This window comes from Pseudophryne corroboree, chromosome 6, assembly GCF_028390025.1.
Source record: "Pseudophryne corroboree isolate aPseCor3 chromosome 6, aPseCor3.hap2, whole genome shotgun sequence".
Taxonomy (NCBI): Eukaryota; Metazoa; Chordata; class Amphibia; order Anura; family Myobatrachidae; genus Pseudophryne; species Pseudophryne corroboree.
The window spans coordinates 439,603,516-439,629,243 of record NC_086449.1 but is presented as its reverse complement, the minus strand read 5'-3'; the positions used below and the strand labels follow the sequence as shown (position 1 = coordinate 439,629,243).

Below are 25,728 nucleotides of genomic sequence, written 5' to 3'. Positions count from 1 at the left end.
GGTGGCATTTTTCTTGTTGGTGCGAGGCTTTCCAGGGACCGGTGAGGCTTGTGATCGTAATTATGTACATTGTCATTTCAGATGTATTTGTACCAATTGCCGACTCGACTGAACTGATGTGTCACCCGTCTTGAGAAAGGTCCGGTTACGTACCGAAACGTCGACACGAATAAAGTCTTGGTGACGATTGATTTTTACATATTGAATGACTATTATTGCGAGAGTGCACCTTCACTTTGTGGGATTTGTTTGTATATTAATAGTAGACCTCTATGGCCCATTAGGAGCACCCGCTTGTTCAACAAAAGTTTTGAGATGTGAGTGCAGGATAATCCATGTGTATATATATATATATATATATATATATATATATGTGTGTGTGTGTATGTGTGTGTTTTGAAGGACGTGAGTGGAGTGGTGACGTTACATGCCGGGTCCAGTGGATGCAAGATGAGCGTGTCTATTCCGGTTGCAGTGGCTGAGATTGTGGTACCAGCAGCTATCCGGAGGCTCTGGATTATGGTTTTCACACTGTTGATTTTAAACTGTGATGTATGTGAGCTTTTATTCTTTAGTAAAATTATACGTACATGTTACTCACTGAGTGCGCCCTCTATTCTTTTACATATATATATATATATATATATATATATATATAGAGAGAGAGAGAGAGAGAGAGAGAGAGAGAGAGAGAGAGAGAGAGAGAGAGAAAAGATTTCCCCAGGGAGCTTATCGTCCTTTGATATGTACAAGTTTACTGATACAATCTTAAAATTGAAGTTTTATTGTTATTTAAAACATACAATTGGTAAAAGCTGTTTGACAATTTGCCCAAGTTGACAATAAAATGTATTTGTACAGACAATAGTTGTGTTGATATTAATCCATTTCAGTCAAAAAACAGTAAATGTTCTTTCTTGAAGCAGTGACAGAGACCCTGTCCTAACCCAACGCGTTTCGTCCTACAGACTTCATCAGGGGTATAGTATGGTCAAAGGATCAAAATTTGGACAAATATCTTTCGTGTCTTCAAAGGCAATTTAATAATTTTAAAATTGGTATTGGACCAGATTTCACCGTACGGAATATCGATTGGAATTAGATATGATCCATTTGGTGATTATCCACTAAGTAAGGCCTGGTTCAGAAAATTAATTTCAAACCATATTGGTAAAATCAAGCGCATGGAGCAGCTAATCACTGGATTACAACCAAGCGGAGTTTGAATAGGGCTAAACTCTTGGGATAGTGCCTCTCTCCAGTTAGTAACACTCTGAGCTGCTGTTACTAACTGGAGAGAGGCACTATCCCAAGAGTTTAGCCCTATTCAAACTCCGCTTGGTTGTAATCCAGTGATTTGCTGCTCCATGCACTTGATTTTACCAATATGGTTTGAAATTAATTTTCTGAACCAGGCCTTACTTAGTGGATAATCACCAAATGGATCATATCTAATTCCAATCGATATTCCGTACGGTGAAATCTGGTCCAATACCAATTTTAAAATTATTAAATTGCCTTTGAAGACAGGAAAATAGGATTTTGGTACTTACCAGATAAATCCTTTTCTTTGAATCCATAGGGGGCACTGGAGTACTCTTGGGATATGGACGGTTCCACTGGAACTAGGCACTGAACTGTTAAACTTTGACTATACCTCCCCTCCATATCCCAGAGTACCTCAGTGTTTTTTACTGAGCCGAACTGGAGCTATAGAGGTTGACAATGGAGAAATACATATAACAAAACTGGACAACAATAAAGTTGACACCAACAAAAAATGACAACTAACAGTTGACACCAACCCGACAGAATTTCTAATTTGAAACAGTCGGTAAGAGTGTGTTACCATAATATTCCCTGCACTTACCACAACCAGGTAATAACTGCTCTGGGTGGGCGTCCAGTGCCCCCTATGGATTCAAAGAAAAGGATTTATCTGGTAAGTACCAAAATACTATTTTCTTTTTCATCCACTAGGGGTCACTGGAGTACTCTTGGGACGTACCAAAGTTTCCCCCGTGGGCGGGAGAGCTATTTGGCACTTGTAAGCTAGATGCTGATGCCGCAAAAGTATCAAACTTAGAAAAGCGCACAAACGTGTGCACTGATGACCATGTAGCCGCCCGGCAAAGCTGTGTCGTAGAGGCTCCACGACCAGCTGCCCATGAAGTTCCAACAGAACGTGTGGAATGAGCTGTTACCAATGTAGGCGGCTGTAATCTAGCCTGAAGATAAGCCTGACGTATGGTCAGTTTTATCCATCTGGATAGGGTCTGCTTAAAGGCTGGCCAACCCCTCTTGGCAGCACCATAGAGAACAAACAACGTATCCGTCTTACGAAGTGTAGACGTTCGAGACACAAACGCGTAAACCGCGTACCACATCCAGAGTTTCAGAATGTCCTAATAACACAGGAACTACTATTGGTTGGTTGATGTGAAAAGATGACACTACTTTTGGTAAGAAAGCGGGATTCGTCCGAAGTTCCGCTCTGTCATCATGAAACACCAAATATGGTGGCTTGCATGACAAGGCACCCAAATCTGAAACTCCCCTTGCCGAAGCCAAGGCTAGAAGAAAAAATTGTTTTCCAAGTGAGAAATTTAATATCCACTTGTTGTAAGGGTTCAAAATTAAAAGACAGTAAGAAATCTAAAACCAGATTCAAGTCCCATGGCGCTGTAGGTGGAATGAATGGGGGCTGTACTCTGAGGACACCCTGCATAAAGGTGTGTACTGATGGCAAAAGAGCCAATCGTCTTTGAAAGTAAATTGACAAAGCAGATATCTGCACTTTTAGTGTGGATAAAACGTAGACCTCCATTTAATCCCATCTGTAGAAATAACAAAAGACGGGATAACTTGAAAGATGAAGTTGGAAACTTCCTAGCTTCACACCAACCTATATAGGCACGCCAAATTCTATAATAATGAGCTGCCGTAACCGGCTTCCTAGCTCGTAACATGGTTGGAATGACTGATTCTGGAATGCCCTCTCTTCTTAAGAGGGCGGTCTCAACAGCCACCCCGTCAAACGCAGCCGCGCTAAATCGGGGTAAAGACACGGACCCTGTTGTAACAGGTCCAGACGTAGTGGGAGCGACCAAGGATCGTCTGCGAGTAATCCGCGAAGATCCGAAAACCAAGCTCTCCGTGGCCAATGAGGCGCCACTAGTATGACTGTGACGAACTCTCTTTTGATCCGTTTTAGCAATAGAGGGAGCAGCGGAAACAGATATACTAGGACTGTATGGCCACCTGACTGTGAGAGCATCCACCGCCACTGCCTCTGGATCTCTCGTTCTGGATACATACTGGGGCGTTTGATGATTGTGGCGAGATGCCATCAAGTCCACCTGCGGGTAACCCCACCTCTGGACCAGCATGAGAAATACGTCTGGATTTAATGCCCATTCTCCTGGATGGAAATCCCGACGACTGAGATAATCCGCCTCCCAGTTGTCCACTCCCGGAATGAATACTGCCGACAATATCACTTGGTGATACTCGGCCCAATTGAGGATTCGAGCTACTTCCCGCATTGCCATGCGGCTTCTCGTTCCGCCTTGTTTGTTGATGTATGCGACCGCCGTCGCATTGTCTGATTGCACCTGGACTGCCTGAGCCTGCAGCATGTGCACTGCCTGTCGTAACGCATTGTAAATTGCTGTCTATAAATGTCCTGGAACTCCGGGCAATCTTTCGTGATCCGCCCAGAGACCCTGGAGCTGAAGATTCTGAACTACAGCTACCCAACCTCTGACATTTGCGTCTGCCGTGAGAATTATCCAATTCCAGGTGCTGCACTGTTTTCCTGCGGTTAGATTCTGTACCCTGAGCCACCAGAGTAGAGACACTCTGGTCCTTGGAGACAACCTTACCCTGTGGTGAATCTGTAAGTGCGAGCCCAACCACTGTGCGAGCACATCCAGTTGAAAAGGACGTGAGTGAAACCTTCCGAACTGAAGTGCTTCGAAAGCCGCCACCATTGTGCCTAAGAGGCGAATGCACAAATGAACCGAGACTGTGCGTGGCTTGAGCACTAATTGTACCAGATGACGAATGACCTGTACTTTCTGTTTGGGAAGGTCGATCCTTTGGTCTACCGTATCGAGAATCATACCTAGGAATTGAAGTCGTTGGGACGGAACTAGATGTGATTTCTTGAAGTTGACAATCCAACCGTGGTGAACCAGTACATTGTATGTCAGCAATGCCTGTTGAAGGAGGATTTGTTGAGACGGAGCTTTGATGAGTAGATCGTCCAGGTATGGAACTATTATCATTCCTAGAGATCTGAGATGAGCTATCATCACAGACATCACCTTGGTGAATACCAGAGGCGCTGACGAGAGGCCAAACGGTAGAGCCTGAAACTGGTAATGGTTCTGTCGTATTGCAAACCGCAAAAACCTTTGATGAGGAGGCCAAATCGGAATGTGTAAGTACGCATCCTTGAGATCCAGCGCAATCATAAACTCCTGTGGCTCTAGACCTGCAATTACTGATCGTAGAGATTCCATTTTGAATCTGTAGTAAGTGACGTACTGGTTGAGGCCCTTTAAGTTCAATATTGGCCTGACCGAGCCATCCGGCTTCGGTACCACAAACAGACTGGAATAATAACCCTGACCCTGTTGGTGCACAGGGACCGGAACCAAAACTGCTGCGTCCAGCAGAGACTGAATGCCAGTCTTCAGAATCGCCCTCTTGTCGTCCGACAGAGGCAGTCCTGTCCTGAAAAACCGCATTGGCGGGGGACAGTCGAACTCTATTTTGTAACCTGTTAAAACTAGATTGCGGATCCACCCATCTGTGGACGTCTGAAGCCACGCCAACTGGAATGACTGAAGACGTGCTCCTACAATAGGAGAACCGTGATGGGCTGGGAGCCCGTCATGCCACTGGCTTACCGGTGACTTTAGTATCCTGTCGAGTGGTATTGGCTCGTTGGAAACTACGTCCCCGACCTCGTCTACCTGGTGTGGCCGTTCCCCTGCCACGCCCGCGAAAGGACTGAGGTGTAAAAGATTTGAACGCCGGTCCAGAATATCTTTTTCTAGGCACTGTTGGAGGAAATGGTAAGAAAACCGACTTCCCTCCCGTGGCCTCAGAAATCCATTTGTCCAATTCAGGACCGAATAACTTCTCGCCCTCATAAGGCAGATCTGAGTTCTGTTATCCATACCATTAGAGCTTTAGCTACCCAAATGCCACTCAACCCAGGTCTAAGCAGCACTCCTGCCACTGTATACATGGACTTCAGCATAACCTCTATTTTACGGTCCGAAGGGTCCTTGAGTGTAGTTGCAGCTGGTACTGGTATGGTTAATTTCTTTGTAAGTTTAGACACAGATGAATCCACCAGCGGCGGATTCTCCCATGTAGCTGTCATAGAATCTGGAAACGGATAGCTAGACCTAAATCTGTGAGGTACAGAAAACCGTTTATCCGGATTCTTCCTTGTTTCTAGTAACATTTTATTAAGAGATTCTGACACCGGAAAACAAATTGGAATTCTCTGTCGTTTAGTAAAAACGACCTCATCATTTGTCAGAGGCTCCTCAGTTTCTGTAAAATTCAGAGACTGACGCACTGCTCTGATGAGATTATCAATACCCGGCCTGTCAAAATCATCACCATCTGACTGCTGGTCTACTTCGCCCTCCTCACCCACATCTTGTTCAGTGAGGTCTGGTGAAGAATCATCAGACAGTAACATAGCAGAAACCGGTAGTTTATAAGAAAAATGAAACTTATCCCCTTTAGTCAAAGAGGATCTGGACCTTTGGTAAGGCTGAGACCCCTCAGGAAGTTCTAGCGGTCTCACCCTAGATTCAGATCTTGCCGCCTCTCGCTCCTGCCGAGAGGCGGCCAACTCTGATTGCAAACCAGCTAAAACATCTGCTAATATAGCCCATGGCGGGTCCGGGGTAGAAACTGGATTTGGAACCGGAGCAGGAGTTGTATTTGTTTCGGAATTTACCACACATACTTTACATGTGGTAAATCCGTCAGGTAATACACCTTTACAGACATTGCAGAAAAACTGCTTCTTAGACTTTGCTGGTGTCTTACTCATTATGTAAATAATAATAAAAAATAAAAAAAACAAAGACAAGAGAGAGAAAACCTGTGCGACTCAGTAAATAGTACTAAGGTGTCTATATATCTGGCCAAGTGTGCCAGTAATATGCCTGATCCCAAAATCCCCCTAACACCCCTGCGCCTTCAATGGTGGAGAGATGTATTACAGGAAAATCTGGAGAGAAACAGGAAAAACTGGAAGCATGGTTTAATATGTCCCCATGCTCACAGAATATCACAAAGTGCAAACATTTAACTTATGCAGCAGATTATACTTAAATGTATATATGCCATCCTGTTACTTATCTATACAGCGCTGCTGGCTCTGTGTTAGACCATACACCCTGGATAAAGAAGTGTGTGCCTCCCTCTCTCCCCCGTGCTCCGTGTACCGCTACTCTGTATCCGGAGACCGCTGCTATGACTCCGGAAGTGCCATACGATATGCCGCATGGAGCCGTGGAGCGGCTATGCACCAGCGTGGCGGGAGAGGTGTTCACAGCGGCGCTGAAAGCGGCGGCTGCGGGCAGCGCACGGCATAATACACAGACACAGTAATCCCACGCAGCGGGGCGGCAGCATGAGCTGACCGCCCCAAACACATACCTGGACCCTGTGGTGAGGGCAATGACGGGGCTTCTCTGCAAACACTGTCAGCCTTTTACTGCAGGTGTCCTGCATGTGGAAATGAGGGAGCTCTTCTAGAGAGGTCCGACACCCACAGCTGCATGAGCAGCTTTCACTATCCCAAACCCTCGCCTTCTTGGAAGGGGGAAATGGATGTTTTCAAAAATAATCAAAGAGAAAAATCAATAATTGTGGATCCACTTCCACAAGCCTAGTAGCTCTGTGAGCACCGAAAAAACACTGAGGTACTCTGGGATATGGAGGGGAGGTATAGTCAAAGTTTAACTGTTCAGTGCCTAGTTCCAGTGGAACCGTCCTTATCCCAAGAGTACTCCAGTGAATCCTAGTGGATGAAAAAGAAAGATATTTGTCCAAATTTTGATCCTTTGACCATACAATACCCCTGATGAAGTCTGTAGGACGAAACGCGTTGGGTTAGGACAGGGTCTCTGTCATTGCTTCAAGAAAGAACATTTACTGTTTTTTGACTGAAATGGATTAATATCAACACAACTATTGTCTGTACAAATACATTTTGTCAACTTGGGCAAATTGTCAAACAGCTTTTACCAATTGTATGTTTTAAATAACAATAAAACTTCAATTTTAAGATTGTATCAGTAAACTTGTACATATCAAAGGACGATAAGCTCCCTGGGGAAATCTTTTCTCTATTTCTTCCAATATCATATCCCATCTAACAGGGGGTATCTTTCCCTAAGGTGTAGCTCCCCATATCATATAGCGCGAGAAAGGTCTTATCCCTTTTTAGCTATATATATATATATATATGTATGTATACACACACACAATATATATATATATACCTACAGTATGTATATTAATTGCTTTTAAAAAGAGATTGTGACACCATTATCAAAGTACAGTAAAAAAAAAATATATATATATATATATATATATATATTTGCTACAACTCTGTCACACCTTGTGTATTGCTTGCCATGATCTGCCGTGATGAGAATGACACTTGGGGCCGGATGTATACCACCTGAGTTCGGTGGCCATGCAGGATGGCGACTGAGCTTGGACGTTTTAAAACTATGCCTTGTAAGTTATTGCCCCTTTAAAGAAATGTCTGAGTTCGGCTTGCATCCCACATGGCCACCGAACTCAGGCGACATTACATCCAGCCCCTAGTCTTCATTTACCCACCCATGCAATTTCATTGCCTCCGAAAATAAACTTGAATATGCTATATCACAGAATGCACTTACTCCACCAGAATGACCAAACACTTTTTACTGCCTATATATGTTAGCTTTATCCAAAAAGCTATGACCAATGTAGCACAATTATTTTATTTTAACAACATTAAAATACATTTTTAAAAAGTTGGTTTACACTGTACTATTTTACCAATTGCCTTATGAAGGCGCTGCGGACCACTTATGGCGCCATACAAATAAAGTATAATAAAAATAATAATAATAATAATAGTAATAAAAATTAGTTTTTTACCTTTACTTAAAGTGCATGTTAAGCAGTCTATGTACAAAAAAATTCACCTTTTTTTGTTCTGTATACCAGAAACAGATCACATCAAGTAACTATTAAGGTGCATACACACTGGCCGATATATCGGTCAGTCTCTTGAACGGCCGATATATTGCGGGTCCGTCAGTCAGTAATGCAGACAACCTTGATACAGGAATCTTGGCGCTCACTCCTTAAGATGTATACAACCAATGAAGACTTAGTACACGTGGTGAAATGTGAATGTATTAAAAACATAGTTTTCATAAACCACAACAGGTACACACATAAATAAATAATTCATATACATATAAATGTAAAGTGCAGAGTGCGTATTTAGGGGTAGCTGGATCACGGTGATGGATAAATGGTGACTTTTCCCCAAGCAAATGGTATCTCACCAAGGTCAATATTTGCGGTGGGCTAGCTTTAGGAAAGCAGCAAGAGTAGTCATAGGCTGAATAGCCCAGCACCACCGCAAAAGATGTAATCAGCATAAGGTTCTCCAGCTCACTCTCCTTTCTTCTCCTCCGCACAGCAGCAACGCGTTTCGGTTATTACATAACCTTTTTCAAGCTGTCAGTCAGTGTAAGAGCGATATGTCTGTGAACTCCGTAGTTCACAGACATATTGCGTCGGCCCTGCTGCACATATAGTTCATTAGATATATTGGCACGTCTGTGTGTGTGCACAGGCAGATAAGCTGCAGCAGCCGACGGTGACTGACAGCTGAACTGGGCGGGCGTGTGTAAATGCCCGCCCAGTTCATGACGTCAGTTCCCGACGGATCGGGTAGCACAATCCCCGATCCGGCTTTAGATTACAGTGCATCCGGAAAGTATTCACAGTGCTTCACTTTTTCCACATTTTGTTATGTTACAGCCTTATACCAAAATGGAATAAGTTCATTTTTTCCCTCGAAATGCTACACACAATACCCTATATTGACAATGTGAAAAAAGTTGTTGAGATTTTTGCAAATTTATTAAAAATAAAAAAAATAAGAAATCACATGTACATAAGTATTTACAGCTTTTGCCATGAAGCTCAAAATTGAGCTCAGGTGCATCCTGTTTCCACTGATCATCCTTGAGATGTTCCTACAGCTTAATTGGAGTCCATCTGTGGTAAATTCGGTTGATTGGACATGATTTGAAAAGGCACACACCTGTCTATATAAGGTCCCACACTTGACAGTGCATGCCTGAGCACAAACCAAGCATGAAGTCAAAGGAATTGTCTGTAGACCTCCGAGACAGGATTGTCTCGAGGCACAAATCTGGGGAAGGGTACAAAAAAATGTCTGCTGCTTTGAAGGTCCCATTGAGCACAGTGGCCTCCATCATCCATAAATGGAAGAAGTTCAAAACCACCAGGACTCTTCCTAGTGTTGTCCGGCAGTCTAAACTAAGCGATCAGGGGAGAAGGGCCCTAGTCAGGAAGGTGACCAAGAACCCGAAGGTCACTCTGTCAGAGCTACAGCATTCCTCTGTGGAGAGAGGAGAACCTTCCAGAAGGACCACCATCTCTGCAGCAATCCACCAATCAGGCCTGTATGGTAGAGTGGCCAGACGGAAGCCACTCCTTAGAAAAAAGCACATGGCAACCCACCTGAAGTTTGCCAAAATGCACCTGAAGGACTCCCAAACCATAAGAAACAAATTTCTTTGCTGTGATCAGACAAAGATTGAATGCTTTGGCGTGAATGCCAGGCGTCCTGTTTGGAGGAAACAAGGCACCGCTCATTACCAGGCTAATACCATCCCTACAGTGAAGCATGGTGGTGGCAGCATCATGCTGTGGGGATGTTTTTCAGCGGCAAGAACTGGGAGACTAGTCAGGATAGAGGGAAAGATGAATGCAGCAAAGTACTGAGACATCCTGCATGGAAACCTGCTCCAGAGCACTCTTGACTGGGGCGACGGTTCATCTTTCAGCAGGACAACGGCCCTAAGCACACACACAAGATGTCAAAGGAGTGGCTTTAGGACAACTCTGACTGTCCTTGAGTGGCCCAGCCAGAGCCCAGACTTGAATCCGATTGGACATCTCTGGAGAGATCTGAAAATGGGTGTGTACTGATGCTTCCCATCCAACCTGATGGAGCTTAAGAGGTGCTGCAAAGAGGAATGGGTGACACTGCCCAAAGATAGGTGTGCCAAGCTTGTGGCATCATATTCAAAAAGACTTGAGGTTGTAAATTGTTGCCAAAGGTGCATCAACAAAGTATTGAGCAAAGGCTGTGAATACTTATGTACATGTGATTTCTTAGCTTTTTATTTTTAATATATTTGCAAAAAGCTCAAAAAACTTTTTAAACGTCGTCATTATGGGGTATTGTGTGTAGAATTTTGAGGGGAAAATAAATTTATTCCATTTTGGAATAAGGCTGTAACATAACAAAATGTGGAAAAAGTGAAGTGCTGTGAATACTTTCCGGATGCATTGTATCTGCAGATCAATTGATCTGCAGATATATCTGTAGGTGTGTACCCAGCATTAGACAGTACCACATGCTTTGTGTTCTGATTTTTTTTTCCTGCTGTGGCGAAATGTGTCTGCAAATTATTTTGAAAGAATGTCAACTATGCCTATGGTAATAAATTATTTCCAGCCCGTTCTCATTTTGAATAAGGATCTACGTCCTTGTTTAACGAATATCATCCCTGGTCTTCCAATGAACTTTATTAATGATACCTTTATTTACCAACAAAACTATTACTGTACACAGAAACCGATACTAGTTGACCAGGTGGTATTCAAACATATGATATCCCAGCAGACGGGATGCCCACCGTCACTACACTGACAGTAGCATCCCATCTACCAGAATCCTGGCAGCAAGTCCTCTTGCCACGCATCAGGCCCGCTGTGCTCACCACGTATCGGGCCAGGTGGCTTGCTTCATTCGCAACAGATTCTATTTTCACTCGTTGGTGGCGTGAACCCACCAGCAGAGTGGGAATACAGAGTGTGTGTCCAGATTCTGGGTGTCAGTATATCACTGGCTGCCAGGATTTTGGCGTCGGTCTTGTGAACCCCGGGATCACGACAACCGGTATATTGACAGCATCCCCTCAGCAGTAGAAGTAATTTAAAACAACCCAAATATCATATTACCCATCAATTCTTTTCACTGATTTTCTAGCTGGCAAAGTCTCTTCTCTTGCTCTTGACACAGCAGTTTCATCTGCACCTTTTTCTTATGAAGAGCACCTTAACCATATTTTGGAAGGATGTACATTCATTTACCTAATTAATCTAAGCCTAGTATAGTTTTTATTGTTTCCCATGTACATGACAAACGCTATTCAAAAGACACTTTCCACCATTCCTATTAGTTTTCATTTTTAAGACACCTATCACAATAATACAAAAAAGCTTTAGAAATATTTAGCCATGCACAACTAACATATAATAATCTTAAATGGAAAACATTCTGCTTAGTCCCCAACGGTCAATTTTCAACTGACAGTGTTCTAGTTTCCAAGGCACTATTTCCAGAAAGACTTTTTTGTATCCTTTTTTTAATTAGTAGACAACCTCAGAACTGAATGTAACTAAATGTCTTACGCTGCCACGATTACATAAATTGCTACAGAAGTAGAGAACTAATGATCAGGTAAGGTTATAGCTACATGAGCTTTCAGTTAACTCTTATATGCAATGAAATCAAATGTACTAATTAAAAAAAAAAAGCTGTCTTAACAGTTACTTGTATAGCAATTCTGTTGGACTATATGGAAATAGTAAGAAGAGCAGGGTAAATAATGGTTGGACATACAATATGTTGCATTATATCAACAAGGAAAATTATTATATAATTCTGAAGACCTTAGACCAGTGGTTCTCAAACTGTGTGCCTAGGCACACGGGGATGCAGTAAGGCTCTTGCAGGGGTGCCTCGGGTTGGTGGACCAGGACCAAATAAAATTGTTTATGGTCATGTGATGGGCAAAACCAGTGCTAGCGGCTACCATTCAAAAAACATGTGGACAATCAAAAAACATGTGCACAAATGTAGACCACCACATAACTGACCCTAAGGATGACAGGCAGGCACAGTTTACTTTATGTAATATTTAAAAAAAAATCTATATCAATAAAAAAAACTTTTATCTTAGGGGTGCCATGAAAGTAATATTGATACTTTAGGGCACCGTGATTCAAGAACATTTGGGAACCACTGTCTTAGACAGTAATACACCTTGTCAATTTTAAAAGGTTATTTATTAGAAACTTTCCAGTAAATGTGGCACTTTTGTATAAAAGCAAAACAAAAAACAATGAATGTTAAAGAATGGGGGGAGAAAGGTTCCGTTGCCTGTCCCACTGCAGAAGTTACAAAGATGGGGTTAACCTCATTCAAACAGAAGAATCCCCTTTGTCAAACTACTGACTGTTAATAGCACAGAACTGAGAAAACCCTCAGAAGTGATTAATCTGCATGCTATCATACATTCTCATAAATCCCTTTACTATAGCTCTTATAATTGATCTAATTTACACAATCTGCAATAATAAAAAGAAAGTACTGTAAAAAAATCAATTTCGATGAGTCAAACGCTCCCATATATGTATATAGATAAATAGGAGCATTTGAATATAAAAATATGTACTGCTACACTGACTGACTACTTGTACAACATATCTTTGATAGATCTATTTCCAATGTGTTGATAAATTTACAAAGTAAATAAGTGTACGCTTGTCTTGGAAATTTTACAGGAGTTACTTAACCAGGGACTTTGGAAAAATAACTATTTTTCAGTCCCTCTCTTTCATAATTGAAATAATTAATGCTTCCTATAATATTCCACCTCTTTTCCAAAGTATGTGTTTTCCAAACTAAGGGACTAATTCAGACCAGATCGCTGCAACGCCAGCGATCGCAGTCTGAAGCACTTTGCCCAGTGCGCTCGAGTAGCGGGCGTACTGCACGTGTGCACCCAGTGAGACCCAGTGAGATGCGAAAGCATGTTACTGGTGCGATCGCCTCTGCCTGATTGACAGGCAGAGGCGGTCGGGGGAGGAGGCATGCCAATGGCGTTCGGATGCGGTCTGGACAATGCAGGAATGTCTGGACCATTGCGGGGGTGGGCAGCTGCGGCTGCGTGGCATCACACACAGCTGCTGTGACCCAGAACTTGGTGGGTAGCAGTCTGCCAGCGCAGCTAGGCTGCGCACGTAGGGGGCTACTTTGCGGGTGTGAAAGCATCGCCGCCGTGCAATGCTCTAACAGCCAGGGAGGGGGGGCAGATCTGACGTGTGCCAGAGAATTTGCTCTCTAGTGGCCAGCGTAATCTTCCCAAATATCACTGGGAAGATGGAGCTGGGCAGAGAGGAGGGACCCGCTTCCTGATAAAGTAAGGTAATAAGCAGGTGCACTTCCCCATCCCCCACCCTTGCCCCCATATGTGAAAATTGTGCCCCATTGTGGAGCACGAGGGGCCGCTTCGTGGCCCTGCAATTATATTATTATTTCAATAGTTTAATAGTTAAGGGCCCCCTTTTAAGCTACACTCCCTTTACCAGGGCCCGGCGTTGCACTCTACTGCCCTGCCGCTGGATTCACAGAGCAAAAATGTGCAAATCTGGTACTAGAAGGGGCGAGTATGGGGTTCGTTGCTGGCTTTTACACACCGTTGCAATGGCAACTGGGTGTGGATTATTAGATCTACACTATAAGGTCTACAGTTAGTCAATATGTCTACCACTAATGTTAGACATGCATTAGGTTGACAGGGTCAAAAGTTCAACACAGAATAGGTACACAGGACAGGTCGACAGGATTAAAAGGTCAACATGACAATGGTCGACACAAAAAGTTAGATGGTGATTCTTCCTTTCTCAAAGCTGCCAAGTGACAGCGAAACGCGTAAGTGAACCAGCCTCTGACCCGGGCATTGTGAGACCACTTTACAGGAAACCTTACTGCTACTTTAAGCTTTGGGAAATTCCAGCGATAACTACTGTGGACATTAATAAAGGGAGAACCACCATCTTCTTTGCGGAGGATCGGAAGTACACACTGGACCCTCGCTAGGTGGAATACCCGGCAATACCCACAAGGAAATTGGTAAATATTTACCCAAAAGACTGGATGTCCCTAATTTATTTGCACATTATCCAAAGGATCCTGTTGATAGACTTATCTGTTTCATTGACACTACTGGCATAATTGTACCCACACAAGCAATTTATTGTGGTCTAGAGACTGTCAGTGAGGCTCTATTCAATGTTTTCCATTCATGAATTTTTGTCTTATTTAATTGTGTTTTATTAAATACATGAGAATTGTTTTTTTAAAGAAAACACTGGTTACATTTCTTATTTCTTAAGTGCTGTTCTGTTTTTATATTGTATTTTCCTTGTGTTTAAGAGATTGACCATTTCCCTGTCTACAGCAGCTTAGAGAACCAGCTCTGTCTTAGCACCTTATTTTATATTGAGCAATTAATACAGGTTTTTTGTTTTTGCCACAGACAATTTTTTTAAATGTTTTTTTGGGGTGTTTTGTCAGATTTCTGCCACAAACAAGACCTATTAGTGTGCCACATTCCCTTGCATGGCTCGCCATGCTTCAGGCAAGGTTACTATTCCCAAATGTAGTCCACGTGGATGGTAAAGTATGAAAAAGTTGGAAAAAAAGAAAGAAAAACCTTGTGTCTACCATATGTGAATCTACCATTGTCATGTCAACCTTTTGACTGTGTCGAGCTTTTCAACTGTCTAACTTTTGACCCTGTTGACCTAATGCATGTCTACCACTAGTTGTAGACCTATTGACTGTAGACCTTTTTAGTGTAGATCTATAGTTTGGATACCATGGCAACTCACACCCCCCACAACTGTTCGGGACTAACAGAATTACCACCAAAGGTTGAGATTTCAAGTACCTAGTTAACCAGGATATCTACACATAACGAGTAAGTACAACCTACAGGTTTATTCATAATACAGTAAACACTACCTTAAAATGCTGAGATCAATACTAACACAACTTCTACAACTGTGCTGGATACCAAAGTGTTAAATGCCAAATACTGTGAAAATAAAAGTTTACATTTACCAGCAAACAAAATACATTCTATCTTATGAACTACCATTGAAAGTATTATGTCCAGTTAGTGGTTTATTTTTTGGTAATTCAGAAAAACTACAGTAGTTTGAGCAAAACTTACAAATCAAATCGCAGATTCTGTCTTTCCTCAAAGAAGTAGTCCATTATAAATTTTTTGACAAACTCTGGATTTAATGTATTGTCAATCACTTCTGTCCTGCCGTACTGCAGAGCAAAAACAAATAAAAATCAATTAATTGAAGATACAAACATATAATTACAGTATCTTGAAATGGGAGGGGGGGGAATAACTTGCATTATAATCCATATTTAAATAGCACCCTTATGCATTTTCAGTGAATGTATGTGTAAAATATTATATATCTATCTATCTCCGCTGAAACAATGAAATGACGGTAGCGCCAATAGTGCATTAAAAAGTGCTACAATTTTATTCACACTTCCACATAGATACAGCAAGTAAAAGCCTGTACCATCAAAGGCGGTTAAACCACCGCTTGTATAACAGATACACAAAATTACCCCACGATGAAAGGATCCAACGTCCTCAGATCGGGATTAGATTCCTTGCGTCAGACCACGCCCACGCGCGTTTCGTCATCAGACTTAGTCAGTAGGCCTGGTCTGACGCCCCATTAGCAAGGATTAAATACACTCCTCGGCACTCATAGTAGCCAATTACATGTGAAACAGCCTAAGCCATTCCCAACAGAGACGCACGTCTTAGACATTAAACAATAATATTAACTAGTACCAGAGCCATTGTTAATACACGTTACAAACAATCCATTTAGACATCTATTATAAATAAATAAAAAGGTAGAAAACATAAAATGCAAATGCAATTATGCACATAAATAAAATCATATCTATATGCGTTCTTGATAAATATTCCCTTGTTACATTTAAAGGGCTAAAAAAATAATAATCATTTAATAAAATTGACAAAGATAACTGATTTCACCAGACTGCTGTGTGGCACTCTGGTTAACAGGTATTGCACATCAGTCCTCTTTGAGCAAAATGCCTTGAATCTATATTAATTACATTCTGCTCATCAGGACCCTTTGGGCAAGGTTTTTGCACCCATTTGAAGTGTTCTTCATATCTGCAATTGTGGGAGGTCAGGAGTAATGATGTAATGAAGGAGACATGATAAAGCACAATGGAATATTCTGGCACTAGATAAATATTAATAAATAATGATGAGAAATGTATGGTTATGTAATGGGCACCACAATGGTGGAAAAGGGTGACCATTAGGTTGGAAATGGGCACAAGGATATGAAGATTGGAAAAGAGCGTTCATTAAAAGGTGGTAATGATTATATTAAAAGATGGAAGTGGGAGATGATAAGAAAAGTATAAGGAAGACAGTGGAGGGAAGGAAATTGGAATGGGTGACATGAATGATGGTGTAAGTATTAGTTATGAGTTGGAAAGGGGATGGTAATAGGGGGAAAGAAAGTGAATATGATAGGATGAGATGTACAATGGGACTAAAATACTGAAACCACAGATTAATACGCTCAGCTACATAACTTAAGGAGCATGTATTCTTCAATTGGAGCACCCCACAGATGTCCGATCAAAAAGCTGTCATTGGAGGAGGTGACGTGACATCATTGGTGGTGGTGTTACCTGTACTGTCTTCCTCAGTAAACACTATATCTATCTATCTATCTATCTATCAATAGAGCCAACAGACCTGCACCCTTCACTGGGGTAGATGGGTACTTCCAAACACACAGCAGCCAGGAAACAGTAGACCAGTCCAGGGTTTTCATGCAATCTCACCCAGGCTAGGTTTATTGTGCACTATAGAAAATATAAAACATAAAAATAAATCCTAGCCTGTCTGGATACTAACTAAACAATATACAGTGGGGATTGAAAGTTTGGGCACCCCAGGCAAAAATTCATTTTAATGTGCAAAAAGAAGCCAAGGAAAGATGGAAAAATCTCCAAAAGGCATCAAATTACAGATTAGACATTCTTATAACATGTCAAAAAAAGTTTGATTTTATTTCCATCATTTACACTTTCAAAAGAATAGAAAACAAAAAATGGTGTCTGCAAAAGTTTGGGCACCCTGCAGAGTTAATACCTTGTACTGCTCCCTTTGGACAGCTGAGACCTGGCAGTGTCATGGATTGTTCTCAATCATCGTCTGGAAAGACCAGGTGATGTCAATCTCAAAGGTTTTAAAAGCCCAGACTCACATGACCTTGCTCCAACAATCAGCACCATGGGTTACTCTAAGCAGTTGTGTAGAACACTGAAACTGAGAATAGTTGACACTCACAAAGCCGGAGAAGGCTATAAGAAGATAGCAAAGCGTTATCAGATGCCCATATCCTCTGTTCGGAATGTAATTAAGAAATGGCAGTTATCGGGAACAGTGGAAGTTAAAGCAAGATCTGGAAGACCAAGAAAAATATCAGACAGAACAGCTCGCAGGATTGTGAGAAAAGCAAGTCAAAATCCACGTTTGACTGCACGATCCCTCCAGGAAGATCTGGCAGACACTGGAGTTGTGGTACACTATTCCACTATAAAGAGATACTTGTACAAATATGGTCTTCATGGAAGAGTCATCAGAAGAAAACCTCTTCTACGTCCTCACCACAAAAATCAGTGTTTGAAGTTTGCAAATGAACATATAGACAAGCCTGATGCATTTTGGAATAAAGTTCGGTGGACCGATAAGGTTAAAATAGAACTTTTTGGCCGGAATGAGCAAAGGTATGTTTGGAGAAGGAAGGGCACAGAATTTAATGAAAATAACCTCTGTCCAACTGTTAAGCATGGGGGTGGATCAATCATGCTTTGGGGTCGTATTGCAGCCAGTGGCACAGGGAACATTTCACGAGTAGAAGGAAAAATGGATTCAATAAGATTCCAGCAAATTTTGGACGCTAACTTGATGCCATCTGTGAAAAAGCTGAAGTTAAAGAGAGGCTGGCTTCTACAAATGGATAATGATCCTAAACACACCTCAAAATCCACGGTGGATTACATCACGAGGCGTAAACTGAAGGTTTTGCCATGGCCTTCACAATCTCCTGACCTCAACATATTTGAAAATCTATGGATAGACCTTAAAAGAGCAGTGCGTCACAGACAGCCCAGGAATCTCAAAGAACTGGAAGACTTTTGTAAGGAAGAATGGGCGAAGAAACCTCAAACAAGAATTGAAAGACTCTTGGCTGGCTACAAAAAGCGTTTACAAGCTGTGATACTTGCCAAAGGGGGCAGTACAAGGTATTAACTCTGCAGGGTGCCCAAACTTTTGCAGATGCCATTTTTTGTTTTCTGTTCTTTTGAAAGTGTAAATGATGGAAATAAAATCAAACTTTTTTTGACATGTTATAAGAATGTCTAATCTGTAATTTGATGCCTTTTGGAGATTTTTCCATCTTTCCTTGGCTTCTTTTTTGCACATTAAAATGAATTTTTGCCTGGGGTGCCCAAACTTTCAATCCCCACTGTATATTCCTGCTCTCAGAGTGGTAGGACATAAAGCCCATACCACAAACATAGACATATGCACAGTAAACAACAGTGTCTCATGACAAACCTGCTGCCTGTTTCCCCAGGTAGTAAGACTCTGAGTAAAGCTCTAACACACCTTATATCAGACTCTTACAGGTGGAGGTACTAATTAGCCTGCTCTCAGTTTGAGGACCCAAAATGTGCCTCATGGACGGAGCCCACCCTCTTTCTCCATTCATACTCCCCAGAAACCCTTAACCAGCTTTTACTGAAGACCAAACTCTAACCAAGTCTGTTTTGCAGAAACATTATCCTGGATATATATATATGCAAACATTACATATAATGTATTCTAATGTTCTTTTTATTTTTGAGTACTCATACACAATTTAAGTTGTGCCTTAAGTTACGTAACTGAATCTATTAATTTGTGCTTTCAATCATTTTGTGTATTGCACCTTATTTTCTTCACATTCTTTCCAGTGGTGTATGATGCGGGGGGGTCAAATTTGGGTTCAGGTGGAAAAGTCTCCGGACCCAGAAACCACCACTAATGGTCCAAATGTTTTTTTGTTTTTTTTGGTTTGCTGTCCATGGTTCCACAGCCTGTGATTATAGACACGCCCCCTTGGGCCGGTAGGGAAGGGACAGAGTCAATTTGATGCAATTCTATGAGAATTGCATAATTTTGCTCCCCCATCCCACTGTCCATAGATGTGCAAATCACTGCATTATGCCACAGCGGCAGAGTCATAATGATGCAAGTTGCCTGGCACCAACTCCATCAATGACCTCCTGTGTCATCTCAGGCTCCCAAAGTAAGTGTACACCGGGAACACGTTCATAAGGTTCTATGCCTTCGATACTGCCGCTTCCCAGGATGCTTCCTTTGGACGCCGGGTTCTTGTGCCAGCTACAGTGCGTCCCCTCCCATAAGGAACTGCTTTAGGACATCTCCATTGTCCAGACTTGTGGAGCCCAGTGTACCCCGCTTCAGAAAACGAGTTTTATGGTAAGAACTTACCATTGTTAAAACTCTTTCTGCGAGGTACACTGGGCTCCACAAGGCGCCCACCCTGATGCACTTAGCTTCTTTGGGTTGATATGGCATTAGCCGCCGACACTTCTCTTGTCGTGAGAGTGTGGTGTATGTGGCTACTAACCGTTGTCGTCTCTCTTCCTGCTACTGCATTGGGCTGGTTAACTAAAACTGAGCTCCTGTGCTGGGAGGCGGGGTGATATAGGAGGAGGCGCTGTGCATTCTGGGAACAGTCAAAGCTTTACTGTTAACAAAATGACACTGAATCGGGTTTAAATAGCGCTTAATGCATAATTTGAAAATAAAATAAACTATTTTGGAGTACATTTTTGGAAAATAATGTATTAGCCAGTTAAGTGTTTGATGATCTGTTCAGAATCTCTGGAGTCAATAACATGTTTAGAACATCTCGGCCATTGTTACTGTAATTTATCACTTTGCTGTCCAAAATATATTCACATTGTAGAATAATCTGCTGAAGATGAATTAACACACATCTTCTGACCTGTTTTATACAGTATGTGGGTGACTACTAGTTATCAAAGGCTTCTTGTTTTCACAACTGTGAAGGATATTTAATGTACTGCACTCAAACATTATTACTGATACAGAAAAAGGGATTTTGATAATTTCTTCCTTTTCTGTAATGTGCCTGGCACAAATTGCCTTTTAAGAGGATGAAATCAAGCCATCTTTTTATATTAATGCTCTTTGAATGTCTGAAAAGGAACGCAGTTTCCAGTTACAATAATTATTGTCTCTTTTAAGTTAATTTACTGGAATTACAGTTATTTCTGTTTTGTCAAATTATTAATGATGAATGGACAAAACAATTATTATTTTAATCAGTGCCGGATTTCCCACCAGGCACGTGCCTCAACATCCCCATTCCCTTACACGCAGCTACATCCGGCATCCCTGAATGCACACTGGTGCCCTGGCTGTTCCCCCTCTCAGCGCTTGAGGTTGGATGGGGAACAGGGCTATGCGCATGGTAATACGTGGAGCGGGGGTAGAGGCAGGGTCCCGTTGCTAGGGAAGGTGAACATAGCCGCAATCACTTTACTGATGCCTAGCATTGGGAGGGGGCATAGCTGCACTCACACTGGCTGCTAAGGTCACCCGGATAAAACGGCTGTTCTCAACTTTTCCTGAATGCCGGCCATCAATGCCTGAGCGGCAAGATGACAGCGGAGCCTGGTGCTTCAAGAGGGATGACGCACCCGCCGGTCAGCCATCCCACGTGTAAGGCCAAAGAAAAAACAGAGAAATTAGGCGAGAAGAGGAGCCATGCGCCCACATCGCTCTTCAGCCTACCCACTCTGTATGTGAGGGGAAGGGGTATGGCCGTCTTTTTGTATGGGCTCAATGGGCTCTTGCCCAAGGGCCCTAGGCTGATAGCTGAGGGTCCCCTCTTTCCAGGAATACCAGATTTATGAAAATTGGCCCTGGGGAACTGGAGATATCAGACTTGAAAGCAGTGGTCCCCATCCAAGCCTGTTAATTGCTTTTCCCAGCCAGATATCTTGGGTTCTGTCTGACTTTAGAGTTTTTATGAGGGTATAATCCAAAAGCTGGGACTCTCCCCTCTTGGTGGACACTGGCAGCCTGTCTCTACAATGCCCAGAACCAGAGATATCAGCCTCCAAGCAGCTGATCCCTGCTCCAGGCTCCACACTCCTAATATTCAGTTTTAGATTTTCGTTGGTGGATTGCTCTGGCTCCTGAACTCTGATCCCAAAGTCCTCAGAACCTTCTGATAGATGGGACTCTCTAGTCTTTTATCCCATTCAAAGCTAAGAAATATATCTTCAGGAATTTGAGATATCTGCAGTCAAGCAAGCTGCCCTGCCACTGGAAAAACTAGTTTTATGGTAAGAACTTACCCTTGTTAAAACTCTTTCTGCGAGGTACACTGGGCTCCACAAGTCTGGACAATGGGGTGTAGAGTAGGATCTTGATCCGAGGCACCAACAGGCTCAGAGCTTTGACTGTTCCCAGAAATAGCGCCCTGGGGCTGGGGGAGGGGCTTCAGGTCTAAGCCTTATCCCCCTTGCTGGCAAAACCACCAGATACTGTGGGCGATATTAAAATCGGGTTTAAGAGAAAACCTGACCTGCGCCCATGCCCTGGTGATCTAGTGGGATCGCCTGTATCCACAGTGTCCACCGCCAGCGCGCGCGGCCCACCACCCACTGACCGCGCCGGATCGCGATAAAGACCGGGTCCCGCGAACGGGACCCACTTACCACCTCCCGAAGCGCGGCCACGCGATCCTGGAGAGCCCCAGCCGTGTGTGTCTAACATGAAGAAAACCGAAGCCTCCGCTGTAGGTACCCGGCAACCAGGGCTCGGGAGTGTACAGCACCGATGGGGAGAGCTGGAGCTGCAGCAGTGAATATCACAAGACATTTACCACCGCTGCTGCCCTTGAAGTCTTCACTTTTTACCTCTTAAAAAGCTTTTCTCAGGGCTGCTTGGAGCAGCCCCTCTGTTAAGTGCCTGCTTACTGCAGCACCAACTGACAAACTGAGCTCCTGTGCTGGGAGGCGGGGTGATATAGGAGGCGGCCCTGTGCATTCTGGGAACAGTCAAAGCTTTTAGCCTGTTGGTGCCTCGGATCAAGATCCTACTCTACACCCCATTGTCCAGACTTGTGGAGCCCAGTGTACCCCGCAGCAGAAATTATAAATATTAAGACCACTCCACTAGCCACCCCTCCGCTACGTATTAAACACCCCCTACCACCCTGGAAGTCATGAACCGAGTTCCCTTCATTCAGCCCAAAGCCCCCGTCTACAGTTTGTGCAGTAAAGGAGTTATTAGCAGAAATTACTGCTCCAGGTCCTACATGGTGAGCGGAAGATAGAACACCCCCTACCGCCCGCGGGACATCAAAGCTGCCACTGATAGCACCCCCACACCTACCGCTGGAGGATGGGTAGGGGGCCCAGTGCATTGCTGTGCCCAGGGGCCTACACTGGGCCTGGGAAGGGGAGGTGGTATGAGGAGACTCAGGGGTACAGCATGTTTCCTATAATACTACTCTGTTAGTACCTGGGGGGAAGGGGGAGGGAGAGGGGCAGGGAAGCAGCATATTCCTTATACCACTTTACTTCCCTACAACTGGTGAGTTATTAAGCCCAGGGGGAATTGGGAGGATGGGTTTGGATGTTCGGCAATTGACATCATTGAGCTTTTGGGTGGTGGTGAGGGGAGGGGGGGCGGCCAATATCATTGTGCCTAGGGGCGGCCTGACCCCTAAATCCGGCTCTGATTTTAATAATATCAATATAGAATTATTCATCTCAGATGGTGAACATTTTTGATTAAGAAAAATGATCGACATCTATATAAAAAAAATCTAGGCAGTATCTGTAATTACAGCCTTACTTCACAAGCTTAAGGACACTTATTCTGCACTAAAGGGTACTGATGATATCACAGCGCTACTATGTATTCAACTCATGGTAACAACGTATGAAAAACTCATACATAACAGGGTCCAACACTGCATTCTACCATACTAATCTAAAAAGCTGACACGCAACTGGTATCTTTGCAAAGCAGACTTTAAAGATAAGTTTCAAGGATCAAAGACAAAGAATGGACAGGCATCATTCTAGGAAGACATCAAGGCGGCCAGTAATACCCCTTTCACACAGCACAAATAACCCTGTATATTGCAGGGTAGACGCGGGTCAATGTGCGGTGTGAAAGGGGTAAGTTCAGAATTCCCAGGGTCGCCTGACCTGGTATTTCAAGCCGGGAATACAGCAGTGTTATTCTCGGGTTATTACCGGGTCAGGTGCGGTGTGAACGGGTTACCCGGGTCAATGCGATCTGGGACCCACTCGCACTATGAAGGAGGCAGCAAAGAGATGATCTCATCTCCAAGCGCCACATCCACACCCGCTCCCGATGATGCCAGCATAGCCTCCACCCCCGCCCCCGATTGCATTATGCCAGGTCGCTTTTCCAGACTGAAAGGAGTCCCATGGCGGGTCGCACCCGGGAATGACCAGTGTAGGATTCCCGGGTGTAACCCACGGTAAAAGCGGTATTAGTAAAACATGGTAGTACAGTAGTCCATTAGATAGTAAGTTAGGGAATGATTGTAGGTTTAGATTGGGGTTTACGATGAGTTTGCAGTACAATGTCATAATTTGCAGTTTCCAACCATTCTAAAACAATTAGCATACATACAAATATTGTTGACAACTACACATGATATTGATATATACCAACATTTCTGAAGCAATATTTCCCCTTAAGAACAGCAAAATTCCTGTTGTAACGGGTACAGTACATTAAACAACATAAATGCATTTATAAATATAAAACTAATATTTGGAAATCAAGACCTGCGTCTCACCACCACAAGGATAATAGAAATGCATTTGTAAAAATGTATCATGTTTCTGTTCGTTGTCTGACATGAAATATACAGGTATCCAGACGGGTGTGGTTCATCAAATCGACAGTATCTAGGTCGACAATGTTTAGGTCGACCACTATAGGTCGACAGTCACTAGGTCGACATGGATGGAATGTCGACAGGGTTTCTAGGTCGACATGTGCTAGGTCGACAGGTCTAAAGGTCGACATGAGGATTTTTTTTTTTGTGTCGTTCTCTTCGTAGAGTGACCGGGATCCCAAATTAGTGCACCGCGTCCCCTCGCATGGCTCGCTTCGCTCGCCATGCTTTGGGCATGGTGCCTTCGCTCCGCTACCGCTTCGCTCGGCACAGATTACCGTTCCAATCGTAGTCCACGAGGATCGTTAAGTATGAAAAAATTCAAAAAAAGAAAAAAATGTGAAAAACTCATGTCGACCTTTAGACCTGTCGACCTAGCACATGTCGACCTAGTGACTGTCGACCTATAGTGGTCGACCTAAACATTGTCGACCTAGATACTGTCGATCTTCAGACCGGATCCCATCCAGACACTCTTCAAAACTAGCAAACAGGGAAGGATTTTCCCTAGTGCAGTTTAACTGTAAAATGAAAAAAAACAAAAACAAATGTAGTGTGCACTGAATAATGACATGAGTAGATATAGATCAACTACTCACTTATTATTGTAAGATAATTACACAAGTGATTTTAGATCAGTCGTGTCTTATTTGGGGGTTTTATTACTTCTCATCACGGAAAAATGATCAATCTTTCCAAACATACTTTCTCCATAAAAGAAAGACTACATGCTTTGTGTATATTTGTATAGTTATCAACAATAAACAGATGAAATTACAGTATGCTCATGATGGAATTACTCAGCTATTATGGGGAGATAATTATCCAATTAAGCTCATCCTTTAATGGTGGCATTAAAGCACTGTACAGGGGGACATCTTAATTTATAGGCACACTGGGCAGGTGCCTAGGGCCCCACAATTCTAGGGACCTTCGAGCAGGGGTGGGTGGTGGTCACACAGTCAGAGTGGGGAGGCAGCATTCCATGACTGCTTACTAGCCTGCAGCCAGACAGTGGAGTTATCTACCAGAGTGCTGACAGCCAGTTAATATATGGCAGCATGTGGAGAGACGGTGCGGGGCTGCAGGAGGGGCATGTTATGATTTTTTTTTTATTGGTCCCTGTTAATGGGTGTGTAGGGGCCCGAGTAAAATGCTTTGCCCAGGACGTACAATGCTGCTAAGACGGCCCTGGCAGTACATGTAGGCATTACCAAAGGACATCTTTGTTTAAAACATCCATTTGATTTCTGTATAGAAGGGATGGTGAGCAGCAGGCCTGGCGCTACCAGCTCAGCAAAGGGATGCAAAGCAGGTAGGTGCCAGGTTGGAGAGGCGCTCTCCCTGCTCTGTATCCCTGTGCTGCACCTGTGCCCCCTGCTGCTGCTGCTGTGCCTGTCACACCGTTTGACAGGCAGCGGC

At 43.2% G+C, this 25,728-nt stretch overlaps 1 protein-coding gene across 1 annotated transcript in view; it reads right to left on the bottom strand.

The window, feature by feature from the left end:
- The window catches only part of CPNE8 (copine 8), a 684,333-nt gene that overhangs the window by 395,671 nt on the left and 262,934 nt on the right, over positions 1 to 25,728 (bottom strand). Inside the window, exon 4 of the mRNA XM_063927097.1 lies at positions 15,396 to 15,499. Within this exon, the coding sequence (XP_063783167.1) occupies positions 15,396 to 15,499 (104 nt within the window). The remainder of the gene's footprint in view (positions 1 to 15,395; positions 15,500 to 25,728) is intronic.